The sequence below is a fragment of the Ciconia boyciana genome, chromosome 2, assembly GCF_034638445.1.
Source record: "Ciconia boyciana chromosome 2, ASM3463844v1, whole genome shotgun sequence".
Taxonomy (NCBI): domain Eukaryota; kingdom Metazoa; phylum Chordata; class Aves; order Ciconiiformes; family Ciconiidae; genus Ciconia; species Ciconia boyciana.
This window is the reverse complement of record NC_132935.1, coordinates 46,894,057-46,918,579: the sequence shown is the minus strand read 5'-3', so window position 1 is coordinate 46,918,579 and position 24,523 is coordinate 46,894,057. Positions and strand designations below refer to the sequence as shown.

General features: G+C 40.2%; 1 protein-coding gene across 3 annotated transcripts in view; it reads left to right on the top strand.

Moving 5' to 3' along the window:
• Positions 1-24,523, top strand: part of SPIDR (scaffold protein involved in DNA repair) — a 208,427-nt gene that overhangs the window by 77,897 nt on the left and 106,007 nt on the right. For all 3 annotated transcript variants that reach the window (XR_012040905.1, XM_072852525.1, XM_072852524.1), the window contains exon 8: positions 2,926-3,145. Coding sequence is in view for 2 of the 3 variants with exons in the window: in XM_072852525.1 (XP_072708626.1) it covers positions 2,926-3,145 (220 nt within the window). In the remaining variant the exon portion in view is untranslated. The remainder of the gene's footprint in view (positions 1-2,925; positions 3,146-24,523) is intronic.

The following is a 24,523-nucleotide window of genomic DNA, read 5'->3' as shown; positions in this document are numbered from 1 at the left end:
AAGATTACTAGGTATTGCAATGAAACCTGCACATCTGCAGGTTTGAATTTCTTGGGCTGTAATTCTGCTTTGGACGTGAAATTAAGTGAATGAGGACTTCAGCGAGCAAGCAAGAACTTCTGTGAAGTACCCAAGGGTGAAAGAGAACATTGCAAAACTTTAAGCTTTTCGCATGGATGAACAAACAAGTAAACTTCTCTGGAAGCTGTAGAAATTGCAGTGATCCAGCCCATCTCCTCACCCACAAATTCTCCCTTCAGTGTGCAGCCACAGATGTTTGATTTATTTTTGATTGACATAACAACACCAGAGCCAAATGAATTAAAAACGACGCTACATTCTGAACTTTGGTGTTTCATCACATGCCAGGAATCCAAAGTGCTTTGCCGTGTTGTTCAGGAGAGCATTCTATCATCAACAGTAATAACAATTTCTGAGTAATTAAATTAAACTATCTCTGTGCATCTAAATAAACAAATAGATTGTGGTTCTGTAGAATGTGCGTGTGTGCCAAGCGTGAGACTTGGCTAGTTGTTGAAATTGTGCTGCTTTTTATGTAGAAGCATTTGGCTTCATTTAGCATCAGCTCCCAGTATTTGCACCAACTGTAAGACTGGCTTGCAAGATACTCTGGTACCTTGGTAGGGTTTTTTCCTCCAATGTCTTCTAGAAGCTTTCATATAGATACAGTTCTTGATTTACCTAGTATTTTTAATGGTTTTATAGTCAGAGGTATTGAAAAGAAGAATGTTATTAGGTTGTCATTCATTGTCTTCAACCTGCTGTATCAGCTGAGTAACATATACGCTGCTGACCAGTAAGAATTGTCATAAAATTCTGTATGTAAAAAATGCGTAGTTTGGAAGTGATGAACAGTCTGCCTTAATATTTTTTTTTTAATAAACTCTTGGTGTGTTTCACAACTGAAGTTGATTTTTTTGTGACTTGGTTTTTAAAGTGGATGAAAATGCAAATTGTGCAGTATGTCTAGAGGGGAGAGGTAAATGCTCAGTTACTTTGAAGGCTGAGAATTTTTGCGGTTGGGAGAATTTGTTTATGCATGCCAGATGACTTGGGGTTGACAGAGGACCACAACTGCAGCTAGTCAGGCAAAACAGAATTCAAGTGTGAATATTCTAAGTCTTTGCCTTTAAGCATAGAAAACTAGTCCGTGCTCACACTTAGCAGAAGTTTGCACATAAGCAGACCTTAACACAGTGCAGTGAGTATTTGGAGTGGCACTGCGATGTTACAGCTTTCCCTGAGAAGGTCACAGCAGTGAGGAGTAATAGCGGTGGCAACCATCTCTCTTCATCAGCCAATCTCAAAGGACTTGGCAGAAAGGATCGGTTCTCCTACTACTGCTTCTCAGATCTGGAAAAGGAGGTCGAGCTGTAATGGCTTGGACAGACGTTGCTTATGTACATCACATGGGTGACTTTCTGGTGGAACCCTTTATCCTGCTGGAAAATACTGGTTCATGGGAAACAGAACGCTTTGCAGAAGCATGTTGCATGTGATGAAAATTTGGTTCACATAAAAGTGGTTTTGAGGATGTTTCAGTTTTATATTTCAAAATTACTTTATTTCAGTTTCAGTATAAAATGTAATAAAGATGGGGAATACAAAACAGGGACAATTTTTTTTTTGTTGGTAGAATTTAACTTTATTTAATAAACCTGAAAGGTTTTAGGGCCCAGTCTCCTTAGTTTGGGTTTCTTGAGGGTTGGGTTAATTTTTTTTGAAGTTTCTCATGAACTGAAACTAAAATATTTTGCTTTATTTTTCAAAGGAAAGACATTCACAATTGTGAAATGGGCCTTAAAATAAACAAACAAATAACTAGTGCAGCTCTGCCGTTAAGTTCCAGTATCATGTTCATAGTTCCTCCTCTGCTTCGTCTTTGCTGTGGGAAGACAATAATTTATATCAGCTGTTTTTCTTGGGATGCTGTATTTTTCCCAATGCAGCTTGTGAATCAAAATGGGTAGAATTGGGCTCTGCTGCCCCTGTCCTCTGGCACCCTGCCTTTCCCCACTAACTGCTCGTAGCATTCAGCAGGTAGATAACAATTCTCCCCTCAGTGACCAGAGTGCAAATCTGAGCGGGGCTAGGTGAGAAAGATAATAAATCTTACATAATCTTAGAGTACAGACCCAGGTCCGTCTGAGTAGCTGTTGCCCTATGCAGACTGCGAAGGGAGCTAGAAGTAATTTCATTTCAGTGCAAAGTTGTTTCTTGTTCAGTGTAGACAAAAGTGCTTAGGATCGAACTGTGGGGATGCTGATATCTGTTCATGTTGCTTTAAAACAAGGGAGCCTTCTGTATCCTGATTGCCTACTGATAAAATGGATGATCAGTTTTGCCATAATTATTGTTAGGCAGTGCATCTATCTTACTCTCTCTTTCTCCACATTTGTCTCTAAATGTGAATCATCAGCTTTTAGATGCTTTGTACCTAACAAGTACTCTTGTAACTTGGTCCCTGACAACTGTTGCTTTGAGAAAGGTCAAGGAGGGCAAACACAGCTTCACTTTTAACACTGTGATTATTCTATTTTAAAATAAATGTATTTTGTGCAGTATCTAATAAAAAAAGACTGAACAAAGTTAATGAATTGCAAGATTAAAAGTTCTAATGTGGTGGGAGAGGGCTTCTTGTAAGGAGTTTGTGATTTCATTGGTGTTTGGAAGAAGTGCAGGTAGGCTTTTGTCTCCACAGTTAATAGTATCTATAAAGAAAAGAAAAATGACCAGAAAACCTTAACATAAGTCTTTTGGTGGGGCAATGTATACTACTCACGTGTAGATTTTTCGCAGTCAGATCTGAAGAGAGCAGAGGGATGCACATTTTCAGAGTGCCAGAATTTCTTTCTCCTCATTCAGACTTTGCATTTTTATTTTTCATTTTAATTTACTTTCCAGATAAATCTGGTGTCTTAATTGTGAAGATCTTAGAAATGTTTGAAGAGTGTACAATACAAGTTGCCGTCTGCCAGCAGCTGGAACAGTCTCCTGCTACACTTTCACCCGAGGATGCTGTCATCAATGCAGGAGAACCAATACTCAAAGTCCTCTTTGCAAGAGAGACAGCAGCTCACCTGAAGAGCAGGCCACAGGATGTCATCCACATCTACCCGCCATGGTGAGTAGGGAGAGCTGGCCACACTTGTTGTAGCACTGCAGAACAAAGGGGTTGGTAGAATGCTGGCTGCATTGTTGTAGGGAAGACCTTGGGGGGGGTAGGGGGGCAGCAGGGCTCTCTTGTGGTCATCTGTCTCTGGCAGCTGGAGAGACTTTGATGGATACCTTAAAGATAGCTCAGATAACAACTAAATGTGGATCACAATGCCTCTAGTGTTGCTCAAGGCTTCAGTTTTGTTTTCACGTAATATTTTCATGTTTAGAGTGATAGAAAGGCCTGAGCAATGTCTTATCAATGATAAGGCCAATAAAGTGCATACTTTCTGGTAGCAAAGTAGTTCAGGAATGCTCATCTGTTGCTGTGAGTATGGGTATAATGTTTCAGTGGAAAAGTCTGTATTAACTGTATAGCATTCAGCAAAAACAACATGCAGCTAAAAAAATAGGGGAAAAAAACAAGAAACGAGAGATTCACACTGTTCTTAAGGAATCTGTAGACACCTTTTTGGTAGTTTCACACTGCTGCTGCTGTCACTGTCTTCACTTCCCCAAATCCCTCTTCAGTGCAACCCTTTCTGGAATTCTTCAAAATGTTTGGTCTACATTTGTGATTTTTTTCTGATTTTGATTACTTTCCTGATTTTAAGGGGTAGCATAAAGTGATGAGATTTCTAGTAAAGCAGCTGGTTGTTGGTGGCTGTAGGTTGAAAGGTCTACTCTTCATAAAAATTCAAGAGAACTTTGAAGTGAGAATATTACTCCTCTTTTCACTCTTCTCCACCCAAATTATAAAAGAGGAAATATTTTTCTTCTTATATATTTCAGCATTCATTACCTGAGTTTTAGCCTCCAGCTGCAGTAGAATCCTGCCTCTAGTGTTTGACCATATCCTTTTGCAAAATACTTTTTCCTGTTTTGCAAAGGTCCATATCTGTTTTTTATCTTCACTGATAGCTGCAAATCTTTTTTGGGTTCCCCAATTTGTAATCTTTTGCTTCTAAAATGTTGTTTAACTCTTTTTGGAGGCGATTCAAAAATTAAGGGAAGATACTTAATCTGTGGTTTATTATGGATACAGATACAACTATTGATAGTTTAGATGTAAATAGATCGGTAGCTAAGGGAAATATTAATTAAGTCCTAGTCTGATATGAAATAAGTCACTGCTTTTTTTTCCTTCCTCCCACTCCTAAGGTACTAATGTTTGTTCTTGTTTACCTTTTCCTTCAACAAGCTTCTTTTCATGCTTTACATTTGTTTTTGTTTCCCCCTGTTTTCTTCTTGTTTCTCTCTCCTACAAACTTCCATCTTAGTTCCGTTTTTCTCTTAGGTTTCCTCTGTTGTTTTTAGACCACGAGGCATTGCATTTATGCTGCTGTATCTTTCTGCATAGACCTTAACCTAAACAAAGATTTTTGTACCAGCAAAACTGTTTTAGTTAGGGTATGATTCAACTTTTTTTTTTCCCTCCTTTTTTCTTTTCCTGAACGGTTACTGTCAGTTTGCCTAGTATGTGTAAGTCCCAGACTGCTCCAGCTTGTTCCATGTCTGCTCTGGGAAGATGTAACTCTGCACAATACAATCCTTTCCAGATTACAAGCCTCTGTAACTGTACTAGTGTAGTCTTCTCATTTGTTTAAATTCTAAGATGTTCTGGACATAAAACTCATTCCTGTATATATGTAAACTGAGCTTTCTTGAGAAAACTTCATAGCTGTCTATCTTCCCAGAAATATAACTTTTTATTTGCTTTTGTCTTTTATTTTAGTAGGATGCGCTTTTCGTGCAAGCAAAAGGTTATTTCATAAAACCAGAATGTTTGGGCAGGGGATATGTCTGCGTTATCAGAGTTGCTCTCCTTACCTATGTGGCTCTCAAGGCACTTTATAAAGACATTAGTCAATAGTGGCAAAACTGCATTATATCTCATCTCTAGTCCTATTCTCTATCATTTTGGACTTATCTTAATGTCAGTCGTCTCTTTGTTTACTCAACCACAAGTCAAAAGAAGTTGGGCTGGATACTGTTAAAGTAATCCTCCTGGAGGCGGGGAGGGGAAAAGATGAGGGATGTTTTTGTTTTAGATTATTATTTGGCATTTTTAGTTTACATTAATTGGAAATTGGACTTGTACACTTAATGGAAGTTTCCTCTGTCACATTTCCAAGCTTCTATTCTGTTAAACTCTTACTTGAGAGCTCTGAATGCTGAAATGAATTTCTCTTACTCCACATTGAATTTGTACTTCTGTCGTTAAGAGCAAATACTGTTTGTGTTAAAATGCTTTCCTGCCGATTCAAATGTGTGACTACTGTAAAAACAAATTAGCTAAATCTCACCCTGACATGGTGAAATAAGCATATTTATGTATCTTATTGATATCACCAGTCAGAAGCAAAAGGGAACAAAAAAAAGAAGTAGATGCAAGGGGAGACAATCCTTGAATGACCTGCGTGTACTTGGGACACACAGCACACTGTGCACCTTTGTCCTGTATTTTGAGATACTTGTAAGGCAGAATGGGATGAGATGGGGTGATTTATAAGTGGACTGCTTCTGCTGCTGTGAAGTAACACGCTGAGAGTAGAATTTCCTGATATCTTTAAAATAACACCCCAGAATTATGTTCTGACTTTGCTTTTTGCTTTCTGACCAGGCAGCTGAGTGAGTAGGTAAGATGCAGACACACAGGCTGCTGGCTTCTGTATGTGACTATTCATGAGCAAAATTTAAATGCATCATTTTGGAGCCTTTGTAAAATTAGACTTTGCTTTTGTAACTGTATTTGTATGTGTTGTGAACTCAGTGCACAGCTTGGTATGTGAAACGTCTCTGGCAGTAGACTTGCATAAATACTTTGGGAAGCAGTGTGTAGAGATTTGTTGATGTATTTGCTGGTATTTTTTTGCATACAGAATCCCATGATACTTCAGCACTACAATACAAGCAATTTAATTTAAAAAAATAAAATATTGACAGGAGGCCAGTTATAAGAATCTTACCAACCTGGACATTGCTCATGAGAGTGGTCCCACTGACTTTCAGAGGAGCTTTGTGTCAGAGTAAGAATTTGCAGGACTGACCCCGATTTCTTTATAACTGGATATGGATTTCTTTGGGTCTAGTGTCTTAAGGTACATATTTACAGTCTTGAATGAAAGGGATTTCATGTGAGAATTGTCCCTTGCTATAGGGAAAGCAACCCCGACAGGCTGATTAATATTTTCAAACCAGCATGTCTGGTGGAGGAAGGAGCTCAGCTGCCTGGCCTCTGAGCCATCTGATGAGAGCCTGCTCTGATCTTGAGGCTATATAGAAGTATTATTGCAGTGTTGTGTCTAAATAAAGCCTATTAACTTGGACACTTCACATGAAAATGGTTGCGTGTTTTGGGCTGGAGCTGGTTTGTGTCTAGCCAGCTGGGAACACAACAGGCAAAAGAACTCAGCCCTGCCTGCCCCTGCCTGCATAGGCTTGCCTTTGGTTGTCTTTGCAGTACCTGAGCAATTTCTTGGATTAAGATTTTAAATGAACACCTCATAATTTTTACAAACTGAATCTGAATCATTGTTTTTAAGAGCTGGAAAAGGAAAAGCTTATTACTGGGTGTAATTAAATTGATTACTAAGCCTTTATTCACTTCACAGAAATACATATCCAGCAAAAAGTGAAGACTGCTTGGTACTGCAAAGACATGAGAGAATGGGAGAAAAGGCTTCCCAGTTCCACTGGTGGTGATTTTATGGCTTCAACTTACCTGTGTTTTGTTTGTTTGTTTAATTGTAAAAATGATAGAAGTAATTTACCATACCTAACAGAAAGTGGTAACAGTTGATATTTTTAGAGACTTCAGGATTCATTTTTCTGCTGACAGCAGGGCTTGAGGATAGACAGTTTCCCTCAGATACTCTTGCCTCCTGCTCATAGATATGCCTACTGTTGAATATTGAAGATAAATTAACCTGAAGAAAATGGTGCAGATTAGAATTCTTTTCCTTGCCATTAAATTTAACAACTTTGAAATGTTTTTCATGTATTTCTGAAGTTAAACTACTAGAAGTATGTTGATATTAATACAGTTGTTGGCAATAGCAAGATAAACCACAGATCACATTTGATTTGGACAGGCTCACAGGTCGCTCCATACCTATTGAATGTGATGGTCTGGTATGAAACCTCTAGTTCAGGAGGTTCACATGCTGCTGATACTGGAGGGCTGGGACGGTGTGAAGGGGACAGAACCATTTTGTGTTCTGTTCTTACATTGCGTGTAAACACTGGCTGTTACGCACTGCAGAAGACAGGATCCTTGGCTGGATAGCCGCTATTCCCTATGCAACTTCTCTGTGCTTAAAAAAAAAAAAGAGAGAGAGAGGGAGTTTATTTTAGGAACTTAATATGGTAAGTATATAGAAAAGCAACTTCAAAGTTGTTCTTTAGTTTCTCTTAACCTATGAAACCACAGGGAATCATAATTACTCAGCTTTGAAAGTGTTCCAGTGCCTGGTGAAAGTGTTTAATGTGGACTTCTCATTTCTACTTGCATTACACTAGATTCAGTCTCCCCTCAATGAAAGAGGTTTAGAAGAGGTTGAATTATTTACTGCCAAGAAGAGCTCATACAAAGCATTGCTGCAGATCAGCTGATGTACAGTGATGAAACCTTGTATCTCTAGTCCTTTAAAGTGGGCCAGTGGTGGAAGTTGCTGTAGAAATATGCAAGCAAGCTCTGAACAAGTTTATGTACGGGAAGCAATCTAGCTTTGTGGACTTATGTATTCTTCTACTTTAGAATTATCCTGGATATGCCGTAGGCTGTTTTGTTGGCTCAACAACAGGACTTACGATAAATGGATATGTTACTGTGATTTTTGCGTTATCTTACTTAATACAGTCTTACATTGCATGGTCTTACATAATCTTGATGAGCAATAAGAGTACCAACACAGGGAGCTAACATGAAATAGGTGTTTTGAACTAGTGTGACTGGTGTTAGAGAGGGTTTGCCTTCCATTTGATAAAGATAGAGACTTTTTATCACTGTTGCTCTCACCAGTCAAGGGAAGCATTTAAGAACATTGTTACAGAATACCTCCCTATCACAAGAAAGATCATGTGAAAGTAGGATCTTGGGCTTCACATATTAATGAAATGCAGAAATGACCTACTGCTACTCTGTAAGAAGGAAAGCATCTATATCCTTTAAAAATGTCTTATTCCATAAATGTAAAATACAAATATGAATTAAAGACATGTATGGAACTTTTGCATAAATTCCGTTTCTCTACTTACTCCACAGAGAGGCAGCTTCTTAGAATGCTTGATTGACCAGTTGGACAAAACTGATCTATGTTCACCATCTTCCTTTGATGAAATCTAAGCATTTATAAATATATATATATACACACATATGCATATAAATATTAAAACAGATGAAAAAGAGGGGGGAAAAAGATCACCAGTCAGATCCCTCCCATCGGAAAGGTGTTAGCTCTGCCTTTACATTCTTTCTTTGAAGATGTTACAATAGCAGAGTGGGAGAACGCTGATAAGAGGGACAAGGCTCACTCAGAAGATAAAATTCTACAAAACTTCAGAGCTGTAAAGCCAGTGTGGGCACTATTTCTAAAGTACATATGGGAATGGCCTTGGAGCCAAAGATCAGATCATATCGTCTGCTTGGAATTGCTTCTCAGAGATCATGCAGTTGTGAAAATTGAAGCTCCTTTCAGGAGAAGCTGAAGCAGCTGCAGGTTTCTTGCAAGTGTTTATATTTTTTTTGTTAGGATATACCTTTGCTAGTGCAATCACTTCAAAAGAGATGAGTTGTCTTTTGAGAATAGGAATACATATACTTTTTGTGGACAGAAAGTTGTCTCTAACAAGCTTTTAATATAATTTCTTCAATACTTCTGTTGTTTTATCCATTTTGACAGTAGTCCTTAGGATTTTACCCATTTTTCTATTTTTAAAAATAAATTTCATTTTTTGTTTATCCCCTCATGTAAAGGGAGAAAGTTGTATCTGTAGAGTTGCTCAGGTATATCCTATTTTATGTTTCTAGAACTAAAGAGATTAAGCCCTTAGTATTATTTGTGTTTGTTCACCTTGCATGTAGAAAATCAAAATAACACAATTTCTTAGTAATCAAATCAATGAATAATTATGTTCCTTCATAGGGATATGACATAATTGGAAAAATACAGAATTACGAAGCTTTGATTCCAAGAGGAGAACAAGTCATTTATGCCATTTGTGTGATTTGTCACAACCACCTGAAGCAACAAGATACCTGGTATTTCGGATATGGGCTATGTCAAATAAACATAGTAACATGATCACACTTTTACAGTGAGATAGACTTGTTTATTTTTATAACTATGGCATAGATAGATAGATGTATTATATAAATGTCATACATAAAATATTAGTACCCTGAAAAACAAAGATGAAAGAACTGCTCTCTGTGAAAGTGGTTTTCCATGGAGAAAAGAATGGAAACATGTTTAGGGAAGATGGGAGTCTCAAGATAGTAAATCCAGAGTTCTGCAGAAGATTAAAACTGGATTTTTAAACATGACTGTCTGTCTCTGGGCTAATAGCTGATGATATGTTGACATGCTGAAAAAGGGGACTTTCCACTGTATTGTATCAATGAAGTGCTGGGTTTTGTTGATATGTTTGTTTGCTTTCAGCCAAATCAGAGGGGTCAGAAGCGAGTGGTGTGTTTGCGAAGCAGCAGCTTGGTTTTTAGATCAACATTGAAATGCATTGTTGTCGGCACAAAATCCTCCAGCAGGGGTAGAACACGTCTCTCTGTCCAGATGGATGTCTGAATTGGGTACATGCAGGCAGTTGTTATGCCCCTGGCTCACGTGAGCAGCGAGGACTACCCAGGCAGCCTCCTCAGAGCTCGCCTAGAAGGAGCATTGTGCGTTGTTCTCAGGAGGTAATTCTGTGCTCCGGAGGGAGCCTCCACCAGGATTACTTTCTTCAATATGAGCTGTTTTACTTGTAAGAATAAAGGAAGTGTAGAAAAGAGGCAGTGAACGTAAATAGCCTGGTTTATGCTGGGGGTGGTTTTCTACATTTTTGTTAAATACTAGATACCGTCCAACATTGATCCTACTGGAATGATTGTAGTGTCCAGTTAATGGGAAAAATCTTAATCACTTCACTGTGGTTGAGGAATTACATGTTGAGGAATTACCATACATTTGAGTCCATGGTTTTTAGGAACAGAAAAGGAAAATTATGTTTTTAAACATACATTCCTTACAGTTAGTGATGCTGTTTACATTTGAATTTTTAAGTTACTGGAAAAAATATTCAATGAGAATGAAAATGTTCTATCCTAATAATCACAAAATATTCTCATCCTGAAAATCTAATAATGGGTACTTTTTTTTTTTTTAATAAAAGGTCGGTACTTGAAACTTTCCAGCTTTTCTAAGTGAGGAAATTCCAAGCATTGTGTAGTGACAGATACTGTTAGTGGGTAGTTGTCCACTGACGTCAAAAACAGAGGATGGTGAACAGCTTTGTTCAAGTCAATGAAAAATGTACGGTCTTGGATAAACTCTGTGTTAGCAACGGAGCTATCAATGATATATGAGCAGCTTCACATGAGTTCCCATGTGCATTCAATCCAATGCTAAATTCCAGATCTTGTTTAATGAGCAACTGATGGAGCCAAGACCTGGCGCTGCACAAAATCCTGCAGTCTGCTTTATCCAGTCATGAAGGAAAAACAACCTAAATAAGTTCAGATGAGCAAGTTCAGAATTACTGCAGGGCTATTAAAAAGTTGTGATTTGTATTCCTCTGCTAATGTTTATGACTAAGACATTTGGGACGTGTAAAACAATACTTAATTTGTAAAAAGACTATGTGCCAAAATTCCTGCAGTAGTTTAACCACTAAAGAGCAAGTTTTGACTGTGTGAATGGGTTTGTTTAAATGTTTAAGATTATCAGTAATCAGCTAAGCTTTTTTTAAAATTTACATTTTGAAAAATTATGATTTCTTTTTGTTGGATTGCTGTTCAACACTTTCACTTTGTGAAATACAATGTATTTCCATAGCTCATCGTGGAGAAACAATTTTGAAGTCAAGTGCCATTCTCTCTAGCAGGTGTGATTTGCTACTGTAATGGTAGGTGTGTAGTTACAGTAAGATTTTTACATGCAGTTCTATATGCAGTTATGTTGGGCTTTGAATATACTGGGTATTTTATACCACAGTGGGTTTTCACGCTAAGCGTGCTTGCGTCCTTATGCAATTTTGTATGGGCAAAGAGATAGATAAAGTGTGAGTTTACCAAATTGTCATGCCTGGCAATTCCCTCCATGCAGGTATGCTTTCTCAGACTCCTCCTCCTGAATGTCATATTTAAGTGTAGGTAAGCAAAAGTTAATTACTATACTCCTAGCAGAAATAATAATTAAACCCCCAAGTATTTCAAAAGGGGAATGTTGCTTTCAAATATTTGAAAAATTTGGAATGTTGCTACCCAAAATGCAGTATTTAAAACATCTCTGCTATCCTGGGGGGCAGGGGCATGGGGGGAAGGGGGAGGACAAATTTTGCTATTACTTCTACCAGGCAGATTGCTTTCCTTTCAGTAAAAGCTCATGGAAAAAATGCCCGTGGTTTTATGTATTTTTGGCAGCAAGAATGTACTTTGGTATATAAAGCAGTTCAGCTGTCAAATGTTCAGTGCAGCCTTTTGTGTGTTTGGTGACTACCAATCTTCTGAGTCGACATTAACCATGCAGATTGCAATGTATTACTTCTCCCTGAGTGGTAGGCTCCTTTGACAGCTTCCTGAGATGTCTTGAAAAAGTATTCTTCTTGTTACTGTCCCAGTACGGCCTTCTGGCAGACCAAGTTTCTCCCAGCAGAAGTACCAGAACAGTATCCATGACATTAGAAGTGGAGTACAACCATTAATTTTACCTTTCAGGGATTTACTGTGTGTTTCGAAAGCCAAATCACTGATGTGGCTCCAAAAAAATCATACTTAGCAGTATGTGGGAAGGGATTTTTTGTGCGTGTGGTTCCCCCCCCCTTTAACCTCTTTGGACTCCTGAAATTATATCTGTTGTCTCTCTCCTTGATAAAAGAGTTAAGAAGCCTAGTGAACATTTCTGTGGATGTTTCTGGTTTTGATGGTTCTTTATCTCCCCCTTTCTTAAGTCTTGGATTTTAATTTTTTTAATAAGTGGTGCATGTTTGTGGTAGAGCAGATCATGATGGATGGGCTTTGCATAGTCTTCCTGGGAATTGTTGTTCATGGTCAGTCTCCATGGTCCTTGACTGGCATAAAAGAGGGCTGCATGTCCACCTTGAAGCTTCTGCTGCTGTTCACAGCACATCTGTTAGTGCAAACCCAAGTCTGTCAGCATCTTCAGCGAATACCTTGTAATTTGAACTAGGGCTGTGAAGAAATACCCCCATTTGCCATCTCCAAAATATTGTTGGGACAGACACTGTAGATCATAACTACTCTGAAAAAAACTGGCAGAACATCTACTAGAATGCTGTGTGCTACAACACACTGAAAGCACTGAACTTGAGAACACTTTAGATTCAGTATAAAAACATAAATTGCATTGATTGTATTTGTGTTTTCATTTGTCTTCCCAGCATGGCACAGCATGTCTGCCTTTTGTGTTTTCCGGAAACAAATCACTCCTCCGAGCTGAGGTTCATTTTTGAAAGACGTGGGCAATGCAACTGTGTGAGACTTGTACATTGCATGTGTGCCTTAGCAAGTACTGCTTGTCTTCTCATTCCCTAAGCTTGTCATAAATATTAATTTAACAGGGCTGGTACTATTTTATGCATTGTGAATGTACCGATTGAGGAAGAGATAAATTTTATTGATATGGGCTGCTGCTGGAACTTACAGGGTTTCTAGGCTTAAAGGAGCCCAGATCTACAGTGTATGTATATCATAGTTATTCTTCAAATTATTTGAGAACTTTTTATATAGAATAGGATAGTTCTTTATTATCTTCCCAAATATTTCTTACCTTCCATCTCTCACACAAAAATAAATAAGCTGCCCAGTATTTTCTTTGTCTTTTGCAGCCTCCTTTGGCTGACACTCATGGCTTGCGGTTTGAGAAGTTGTGCATGAGGCAATTGTTTAATTTTTCTGGAAGATACTTGACTCCAGGAGTTCACTTTCCAGTCTTGCTGTATAGCAGGGAGCCATTTGCTAGCTATACTCAAAACCAAACCCATTTTAAAAACAAACATCAACATACCATGTTATCAACTTCTAGAACAGTCCACCTAAGCCTTGAGAATTAGCTTTGGTTGCTGGTCACTTCAGGTATGGCTGTAATTTCCTGATTTTTGAGGACTGCTGCTCAGGAAGGAATGGAATCCCATAAGGTTTAGTGGTTACCTTGAAATTGCCCTTAACACCAGCTCAGTTTAGAGGAGAAAACAAGGGGGGGGAATTACTTCCACAACCTAAATGTAAATGACACCACCTCGGGGAAAAAAAAAAAAACAACAACTTTTATATCTATTTATTTTTTAGATTAGACTACATATAAAAGTAATCTCTTCCTGTATCTTCTAGTTGTTAATTGGTGAGGATCCTTACCAATGTGTGACCATGAATCTTGTTCTTAGGCAAACCCTACACATTGAAGATTGCCTTCGTGGAAGAGGTCTGAGATTTGGAAATATGTGTAAGTCTTACGTGTAAAGCCCCTCTGTGTCTATTTAGATTAAATTCTCAACACCCATTTTCTAAATTAATACAGGTATTACTTTGTTGCAGGGTTGATTTTTTTTGAAGCTTTTCTTGAAAAGTAATTTCCTATCCCACATTATCAGCTATGTTGATGTACTTGGGCTATGTCTGTGTAGAGCCATTTTCCATCCAGATGTGGACTAGATGTGTTAATTATACATTAAAGTTATTATTAATTGTAGTTTGTTTATTTAACTGCTATCTTCATGCTACTGCTTTATTAACTCTCCACAAATTACAGATAATTTGGAGGAAAATAACCCCTGTAAGGTAGGAGGACAAAATCCAGCCATACTGTGTAACCTCTTCAGATGTTAAAACTTACATAAAATGCATATATTGAAGTGTGTAAATCCTACATTACGAAAACATAGAAGCCAGAGTAGCATGCGTGGTTTGTTATCGCTCTTGACTGAAACTGGGCATGATCGTAATCAAATGCGTTAGGGCTGGAGTTTGGAATGAGAGGTCCGCAGTCTGGGCATCGAGAGAGGGATACTCTTGTCCCCTGAACTTCTGCTTTGGCTTTCTTCAGCTTCCTAAGCTATGTTGGAAGTGACACGAGCAGTCACATTGGCGATGCATTCAATACCATGTTTATTTTACTATGTGGTGAAGGATGCCTTCCCTTTATTGTATTTCCCATCAGTGTGCCGCGCTCGTTGTCCCTCGGTTGTACCAGACCAGTTGTTCTTGGGACTGTGCTGGACACTGAACCAATGGAATCATTGGCTTTGAAAATAAAATATTTTAAGTTAGGGTTGTTGAGCAGTATGGTTTACAGCGTGGTCTCGCGGTGGCCCCGAAGCCCCAGCTGCACAGGCATGCGGCGGGGCACGTCCAGGGTGCAGCCTCGCAGGGCGGGAGCGTTTCAGGTGGCGTTGTGGACGTTATAGACAGACGTATATTTCTCTTTGAGAAATCCCTGCCAACAGGAATCATTTTACGCAGCGCAGTGGCGGGAAAACACTTTTCTAAACAGCATTTCCAGAGTAATGCCCGGGTGCGGTGGAAGGCTGGCCGAGTCCCTCGGCTGCAGGTAGCCCGGTCGGGCTCGGCGCCTGCCGCCGCCGGCAGCGCCCGCCGCCCTGCCCTTCCCGCCGGCTGCGGAAGGTGGCAATGTTGTCAGCAGAAGCCCAGGTAAAACTGCTCTCGGTTGACCGATCTCTCCGAGATAGCCTCAGCGCTTATTTGTCCAGAACTTCTTCTGGCGTCAAAGTTTCACATCCGTGAAGTAAGGGTCTGTAAAAGGGGGATCTGTCTAGTTTTGTGCGCCATTACTTTTGCACAGCTTTTAATAACTCGGTACGTTGTCTGTTCTGAATGTAGCGATGTGCATGAGGCTGTCACCACGCTGTTTACACGGCTTTCTCCTTCATAATGCTGAATTTCTAGGAGATTAAATAATCAGTCTGTGAAGTTGTGTGTGTGTCCCCCCTTCCTGACAAGTGTATGTCTTGGGGATGCTACTCACTGCATTAAATATACACTGAAGGCTTCTGGTAGTGCTTTGGTCTCTGTTAAACAGAGATTGTTTGCTGAGTAGCAAAATCTGTTGCTGCCTGGATACTTTGCCTACCACCACTCTACTGTGCAAATGGTCCAGCAGTTGTCCACGGGAACCCTGGATAATGGCTCCTTAGTATTACAAAAGAGTAAAGACAGGCTTTCAGAAACCAGTTGGGGTTTTGAGCAGTTTGTCTGGCAGAATCTGCTATATTCTGTCTCTCAAAATCAAATGACAAGCCAGTGAAAGCTTTCTTTTGAGAAATCTGTTTTGCTGAGCTATATAGGAGACTTTTCCTTTTCAAAATTGAAACTGGAAAACCAATAATCTTCTATTCCAAAGAGGAAACAATTTAAGATACGGTGGGTTATTACCACTGTAATTTTTGTAATTATTTATTTTTGTAGTAATTGCAGCATCAGTCTTATTATTGCTTTAAGAATAAAGTGAATATGAAGAAATTTCACTTCATCTTGGGACTATCCATTGGACTTTTCTTTCTTTAAACACTGCTCAGTAATGCGGTCTCATACTGTTGTGATAATAATGATATGGCTGTCCGAGCAGTAAAGCTAAACAAATCGAGGCAAAAGCTTCATGAGCATAAAATTTTCACATTAAGGAAGTAGATGCTATGTGCAAATATAAAATGTAGAAATAAACACGTTTAGAATTTTTGTTTTCTCTTGCCAAACCAAAGGGAAAGAAGAGACTTTCCTGTGATTTCAGAGTATTATTAACAAGCCCTCATAGCTATTAGAAGCCTGAAACAGTAAACAGCTTAGTAACAACGTAATTATATCAATAAACCTAACATCAAAATAACTCCCAAAATTTATGTACAGATGGTTCCATTTTACATTACAAAAGTTTTCTGAAGTCCATTTGCCTAAAACAAAGTTTTTAATGGAACAGCTTAATGATTTGACCTCAGATCTGCGTATCCTTTTTTTGAATGTAAATATGAATACCAAGGCAATTAACTCGGTAATTTACCCAGTCAGGCTGAGTTGAAGTTCTGTTAGGTAGCTATTGCTTTAAGTGCAGCTGGCATGCTGTCTGCTTCTTGCTGACCGGCTCTTGCTCAAGCGTGTATTGGGCCCTCGAAGTGTCTTAGTGCTAGGGATAGTTCACCCTCAGGAAGTTTGGTTTAGATAAGTATCTGAATTTTTTGGGGTACTGAAATCTGGAACGCTGCGGCGAAATCTGATGAGTGCAGGCTCTCAGATCTGAGTCAGCAACAGGGCTGGACCCGCTCCTGTTGTTCAGCACTTCCACTGCCAGGTCCAGCCAGCAGCAGAAAACACAGAGATGCATGAAAAGAAAAACCAGAGGGAAGAGGAGGGAGCGTACTTCACAAAAGTACAGACAGACTTCAAAACAGAGTTTGTGTAGGTTGTGCGCAAAGGTGAGGAGCTGTGAAGAAATTGCCAGCTTCTCCCAGTATGGCCTTCCAAAACCTCAGGAGGAGTTTTAGTTCTCAGGGGGCTCTGCTCTTAGCCCTGTGCATCATTAGCAGCTGGTGTCTGGGCTGTTTCGCTTACCAGGTGTAAAAGTGAACCTATGAAATTAAGGGTGTTTTTTCCCTGCTTCTGATCCTTTGCAGTTAAAAGTATTTCAGGGGTTACAGGGGACACTGTTACCAGCTGAAATTTTAGTCTTGGAGAAAAGGAGTTATCCACTCAAACGACAGCGTAAGCAAGAAAGGAATGGAAGAGTAACCAGGAGAAGAGAGTCGATGTATTTTTCTTACTAATCTCTGGGTATTACTCAATTTTCTGATCTCTTTTCTCTGCACCCATTGTTTTCTAAATCTCGTTACTCGGGAATGAATCCCTTTTCTATAAGTTCAAGAAAAGAAAGATGCTTATCCCTCTAGAAGTCAAGTAAACTGCTGTAGTTGTGCCAATTGGTAGCAAATATGTATCACTCTGTGTTACTCTTTTGGTGAAAAATAATCTTTTCATTAAAGTATCTGTAGTCTTCTGAGGCTGAATTTCCAATCTAGTGTCCACTTCATCTGTGGAGATCAATGGATGGAGATCAAATCACTTGCAAGGTTTTGCCAGGGGAAAGTTGGCCATGACTGTATGGCAGTGCGTGCTTGGTACAAGGCTTGTGAGTCACTGGTTCTTGAGACAGCCTCCTGAAACAAACCTGAAGCTTAATTCTTTGTAACACGCATAGAAGGAAGTTCTCACTGTGACTTCATTCATGCTTTTGGCATCCCAATGTTATTCCTGATGATAAAAGAATAATAGAATGAATAAGCAGCTAAAACACAGGAGAGGAGAATGAATTTAAGCTTCGGGGAAGCTGAGAACACACCCCAGTTCTCATCACTTGTGTACACTGTGCCCGTTCTAATCCCCATCCAGACTTCAATACTAGGGATTAAACAGACAAACATTTTAAAATGTTCATCTTTCAGAAATCTAAAGTCTGATTTTCAGAAGTGATCTAGTATGATTTGCATGTATTTACATTTTGATACAGTGAAGTTTATTTAAAAAAAAATCATTTCTGAAGAAAAAAGGGAGAACTTTTCAATCTCTAATATATAGCTGAAAAAACCCTGTGTATATCTACCTCTGCATATAATATAAAATAAAAACTAGAAAACGGAGAAAAAATTTCAGGAACCAAAAAGTGTATAGTATTCTCCAATGGCTGCAGGCCAACTTAGCTTGTGTTTAATTTTAGAAGGTGCTGAGGACATATTTCAGTTTCTTTGCCTTTTAGCTTAGAAAATCGACCAGTTCTACTGAGCCGCTACTTTTATTTTACTTAGGTAATAGAATATTTTTCTTATATTTCCTCCTACTTCTCTTTTTCAGTATAGAAACTTCTTGCACTTTCCTTTTCTCTCATTTTGGTGCAAAACATGAAAAAAAGGTACCATTTTTAATAGTCATGTATACTGATGGCTGTCTGTTGACATCAGGGAACTTCAGTTAAATGTATATATGTATATATAAAAGCACAGATCAGCTGTTTTTTTCAGTAGGCACTGGCTGCAATGGCTGCAGGAAGCTGACTAGTGCCTTTCCAGGTCCCCATCAAGTTTTATAAAGTAAAAGTAATGAGTTGTCTTGTTGTCACGTTTTCCAGCAATACTGATTTGTTTAGCTGATACCTCATCTAAATATTTGTGACCTCTGCAGAAGAGGGCAAAAAAGGTGGTTTTGGGTTTTCTAGCCGGTCAGATGTGGCCAGCTGGTGTAACCAACGCTTGCAGGCTTCTTACCAGGAAAGCAATGTGTTTACTTACCATGCAGTTCTTCAGAGAGCAGGTTTTCTTAAAAAAGTCATAGATAGCATGAGGGTGGTCAGAGGGTAGACATATTTGTTTGACCTTTTAGAAACAAGTCCCTATGTTAGGAGGAAACCCAAACATTTTTTATTTCTTAAATTGCCACGAATGGAATGAGAAGCTGGGGAACTGGGTCTGACAGACCACCTGCAGGTTTTGGAGCCATCTGGATCTTGGTGTAGGACTACAGCTGAACAGATAGAATAACCCTAACAGCACATAGCTGATTAATTGTGATTAATATTGAAAATGATGCAACTGTCTTGCTTAGTGTTTCCAGATCTTTATTGTTGCATTGTGGTCAGTCAACATTGAGAAATTTATAGTTATCATGTAAATCTTTGAGGGGACAGTGATAGATGCGAACGCTTTACTACCACCAATCATACTCCTTAGCTATTCAGGATGAGTTTTGGCTTCCTTTGTATTCCCTGGAAAATAATGATGGAACTAACATCTACATGTTAGGGTTTTGTTGGTTTTGGAGTGATGAAATGATATATTTTAAACTTTGTTACATGATTAGACACACATGAAATGGAAAAGTGTTTCTTGAAGAGCTCTGTCTTCACATCCTCTAGAAATGAAGGTTTTTCCATATTATCTTTTTTTCATATTCCCTAACCTACCTTCCTGCTCCCTTGGTGTGGTGGAATCAGGGAACTCTCCTTCAGCTTCGTCATGGATCTGGTAACAAGTACTGGTTTTTTACTCTTCACTGTCTTTGATACAGTTGTTTATTAAAATATGAAGAGAAGTTTGGTTTTTTTTTTCCAGGCAGGAGGTTTTATGGAATTTTAAAAATTTATGTCCCCAAAATATCAGACTAACTGGACTAAACATATTGAAAGGAGTAAACTCACTGAGTGCAACTCAACCAAGAATCTCTCTTGTATAATTCTAGCTAACAGTTAGTTTAAGAGTAGAATAAAATAATGCCATTTATTGTAAACGTGTTCCGATAAATGAAATTAAAGAGATGTGCAGAGTTGAAATCCCACCCCACCTGTCTCATTTTGTCATGCGTTAGAAGGTAGGTATTGTATGAAAAGAGAAAAACTGAGAAGATCGGTGTTCCAGAGCCGTGTTTGATGAAGGCCGCCTGCCTAGGTATCCTTATCGCGTCACCATCTCTCGGGAATGTCTTAAAAGTGAAAAAACAAACCGCCCCGCAACAGCGCGTCACTGTTTGCCTTGGCGCCCTTCCGCAGCGTGCCTTCGTGTGAGGAAATGACAAGCGAAATGAAAGAATCATAAGAGTCGGTGTCTACGCTGATTTAAACCTGCCAGGGACCCGAAGTTCATCCGAAGCAGAAACGCCTCTCTAAGGGCAAGAGGAAGGGGTACGTGGAGCGGCTCTGGAGCGCCTTGAGCCCACACGAGGACGCCGGGCCGGCGCCCCGTCGCCCCTTCCTAGGCTTACTTAAGCTGTGTTTGTGGGGAAAGCAAGTAAACAGCAGGAAGGGTGTGCAGGCTCTTCAACGCACGCCGTTTTTGCCGGACCGAAAGCTCGGTGGCCGCCGTCGCCGCCTCTGACTTCAACGGCGCGGAGCTTTGGGGGTGACTCAGGGCAGGCGGCAGCTGCCGGCAGGGCCCGGCGCCGGGCCGAGGCCTGGACTTTCCGGGCCGGGCGGTGGCGGCAGGCCGCGGCGGCCGGGGCCGAGGGCCGTGGTGGGGAGGAGGAGGAGGAGGAGGAGGAGGAGGAGGAATGCTGCCGCCCTGACGTCAGGAGCTGCTCCTGGGAATGTTTTGCATTCCTCTTCCTGGCAGTGGTCAGGTGGCTTCCAGCAAGAAGGAAGGAACAGCCGCTTCCAAAAAGAAAAAAAAAAAAGAAAAAACCCCTAAAATGAAAAAAAAAAAAAAAAGGGGGGGGGGGGGAGTGCGCGAGGAGGAAAAGAACACTTTATAATAAAAGTATTGTGGGGGAGGCGCTTTTATTAAAAGCCAGATTGGGAATTGGAACCAGATGTTCTGCATTCGAAAGCTGCACGAATGTTAAATGCGTTTATTAATGACTGTGATGGCTGAGGTATTTGGCTATCTGCCTCACTTTAATCTCATTGCTCTGTATTTAAAAACAGTTGAGAAAAACAGATTTTTTTTTTTTTTTGTACCCGACTTTAGGCAGCTTCCTTTATACAAATGTTAAAATAAAAAAAAAGACAAGAGTTTTCTGGGATAATAGCCACATATATGAAAGCAAGAAACAAGCAGGGAAACAGTGAACATTTGTCTTGTTCTTCTGTTAGTTTTAACATACGTTTTGTGCTGAAAATTAATGTCTTTAAATTCGGTTTCCTTCTTGATTTGTGGTTGTTGGATAATGCGTATGATGTAAGCTGGAGAGGTCAGAACATGCAATTACTCTTGTTCACAAAGTACTTCCTATTCACTTAACTCTCTCTCTTTAATGTCCCTGTCAAAGTGTGTGTTTAAAACAAAACAAGAGTAGATGCTCAGTCTGAGGTGGGTAACGTAGGAACTGCGTTTACCACAGGCTGTACTTGTGAAATAACTGCTTTATATCTAAAGACAGACCCGAGTGCACGTTACAGCTTGGTTTCAAGAGCAGCGTCTCCACCTTGGTGGTTGTACACATTTGGGACTATCGAGCACCAAGAGCTTCTGGGGGGACTTCTGGTTTGTGCCGCAGTGGGGACAAGATACCTGACAACACCATAGCCTGTACAAACACAGGCGGATTTGGGGTGTCTCCCAGGCAGGCGTGCATATTTCTCCCATCACGAGGCTCCGTTGTATGAGGGTTGTAAGATTTCTGTGTAAAGCGAGGACTGCTGGAGGGAGAGAGGGACCTGCCGTCAGGTCTCCCTTTAGCTTACAGGCATGGCGATGCCCAAAACCCATGGCTTCTTAGTCGTCTTGAGAGGGGAAAGCACTCGCTTTCTCTGTACCCCACGGGAGAACCCCTCTTTACGTGGTGGGGCATGGCTCTGGTTTTTAAGAATTTAGACTTCCTCAGGCAGGGGACAGATCCTGCCCGGGGCTGATGGAGCAGAGCTGCCTCTGGATTCAGGGTAGGAGAGCCCATACGATTTAAATTGCACCATGGAGACTTGCCAGCGTCTTCGTCCGATGTGATTTATTTTTTTTTTTTTAATTAATCTTATATGTTCCTATTCATCGGCACTGCATGAAGTTGTATGTGTCTGGTGGCCAAGGAGTTAGCCGAGCTTATTCCCCAGGCACTGTATTCTGGGGGGGTGCGGGAAGCTGGGCGGGACGGGGAGCTTTTGGGAGTTTCGATGAAGTTTTCTGGAGCTGTGTCCCAGCTCAGGTGAGGCCCGTGACCGCCCGCCTGTTTCCTGGTAGGGGCTGAAGTGGAGAGGCGACTTCCTGCTCCAGGGTGGATGCTCTGCTGAGGAATTTCCAGCAATGCTGAGAAGTGCTGACTCACAGCTTACGGCCCCGGCTGGGCTGAGGGGAGGTTTTCCAGTCCTTGGCTGAAGCCAGCAAAAAATGTTGCTGTAATGTACTGTTTTATTTTTAGCAAGGGGGGAGGCTGTGTTGCTTAGGATGAAATGCTTGCGAGTGGTTTCAAAATGACAGCCACTTTTAATTTTTTTTTTCTTTTCTATTTTTAGAACTTGGAAAACAGGTTGTTTTGCTAAAATACAGACACTTCTCTGTTTCCCCAGTAAATGGGTTGTTGTAAAGGAGCCTTAAGGAGTTCATGTAGGAAGGCTTTTACCACCACTGCAGTTCAAAATGTCCTTCAGGGTAGGAGATACTAAAGTATTTGAGACTGAAACTCAATTGGCACCTACTTGCATGTATTTCTCACTTCTGCTGAGGTGGGACTGCAGCTCCAATTGTTGGAGCTGAAATGTAGCCAGGTATTTGATTGCTGCTGGTACGAGATCGTTGTGAAAGCTTGGTGCTTGGGTTTCGTCCTCCCTTGTTTTTAGCAGTCACTTCACAAGTAATTGGCTGTGCATTTTCTGTCTTTGTCTTTCTGTCTGTCTTTCTGTCTGTCTTTCTGTCTGTCTTTCTGTCTGTCTTTCTGTCTTTCTGTCTGTCTTAACAGAAAGTGCCCTATACTGTTTTCTGCTAATGTTAGCCAGAAACTGGAGTGAGGGAGGAGTCATTTTGAGCTGTACCACCTCTCAAAATATAATTTTGGTGATTAGATTGTGGGGGCAAAGTTCAATTTTTTTTGTTTCACATTCAGTACATTTTTTTGAACGTATTCTTGTGTGTGCACATTGATTTTCTGTTGAACAAGCACTGAGTACTGCAGGATGATCTCCAATGTACACACTGTCCCACAGAGTATCATAAATGGAATACAAATTTATACTTTACACTTCTACACTTTACAGTCTTTTACACTTGCTTCTAATTTCTAAAATTTGATATCAGCTGTTCTTCATTCACAGCTCTGTACCTCAGCGTATAGAATAGTTTGGAGCCCTTTTTTACATCTTACTAGTGAGCTATGTGACAAAGAATGATCTGCAGACCTTCTAACCATAATGCCAATAATGTTTGAACCTGTAGCATGAACCAGCACATTTTGCACACAGTGCCCCCTCCCAAAAAGCCCGAAACCCACACCTCTTACAGCAACCCTGCAGCGCCTGGCTTGAGAATAACTGATGTGCAGCTTCCCTGAGGAAGTACATTTCCCTCTTGTAGTTAATTGCTCTCCTCAGTTTTTGCCCTGGGACTGAGTGATGGTACGTGTCCAGCAGGGTCCTCATCCGACAACAACAAAGAGAAAAAGGATACTTCTGTGGAGGAAGTACAGGAACATAGGACAAAGCTGTTTCCATGATGTGCAGTGAGCTCGTTTATTATCTCACCACTGTGAAAATGTCCCAGTCTTAGTCATTTTAATGGAAATACAGTCCTTGCATGTGAACTGCTGCTGATTTTTGCAGACAGAAATACTTGTAGGATGCACATATATCACAAAATTTCCCAGTCAAATCCACTTTTACTAATTACTCTAACCTTGCCAACTACCCATCTCCAAGAGAAAGCTGTTCTCCTACCCGGGTTTGCCAGTTCCCTCCAAGATTTTATAGCAGCTGCATAATCTCTTTTAAGAGTTGCATAAGCATCTCTTCTTTGGTTGTGTCCTGGCACCCACCACTATACTGGGAAAAATAATATAGGCCTTAACATTATTTCTAGCCACCTGTCAGTAAATTCAGGCCAAGAGCCATGAACTAATAGCCTTGCTTGTGCCCCCTTTAGATAGATGTGTCATCCGACCTGGGTGGACATGCCTCAACTGGATTGCCTGACTCCAGATAACCCCTTCTACAATCCGCTGCTGCTTGACCCTTTTCTAGTTTGGATGAGGCACAGAACGTACCTTTTTGCAAAGATTCTGTCCCCAAACTTTTTTTAAAAAAAAACAAACCATGAATGTTGTCCAACTTTCCACGAAACACGTTGGTACGACATGTATCAGTGTAGTAAGAACATCTACTCATTTTACGGTCAGCTTTTTGTAATTGAATCTGCCCTAGTAGAATCCAGGAGTCCTTTCTAGTAATATCATACTTCACAGTCTGGTTCCTGTCTTTAATACAGACGTGCCCTGCAAAGAGCTTTCTGCTTGTGGCAGTGTAAGCTGGTACCTTCTCAGATATCTTGGTCTCCTCATGCTACCTGTTCTTGCATAGCTTTCCAATCTCTCCACTATTTGATATGTTTTGCTGCTAGTTGCACTACAGTCTTGGTAGCTGTGTGAAATCTCAGCGATTCATGTCTATGCTTCAGTTGTCATACTACTTTTTGCTATTGTGTCATTGTC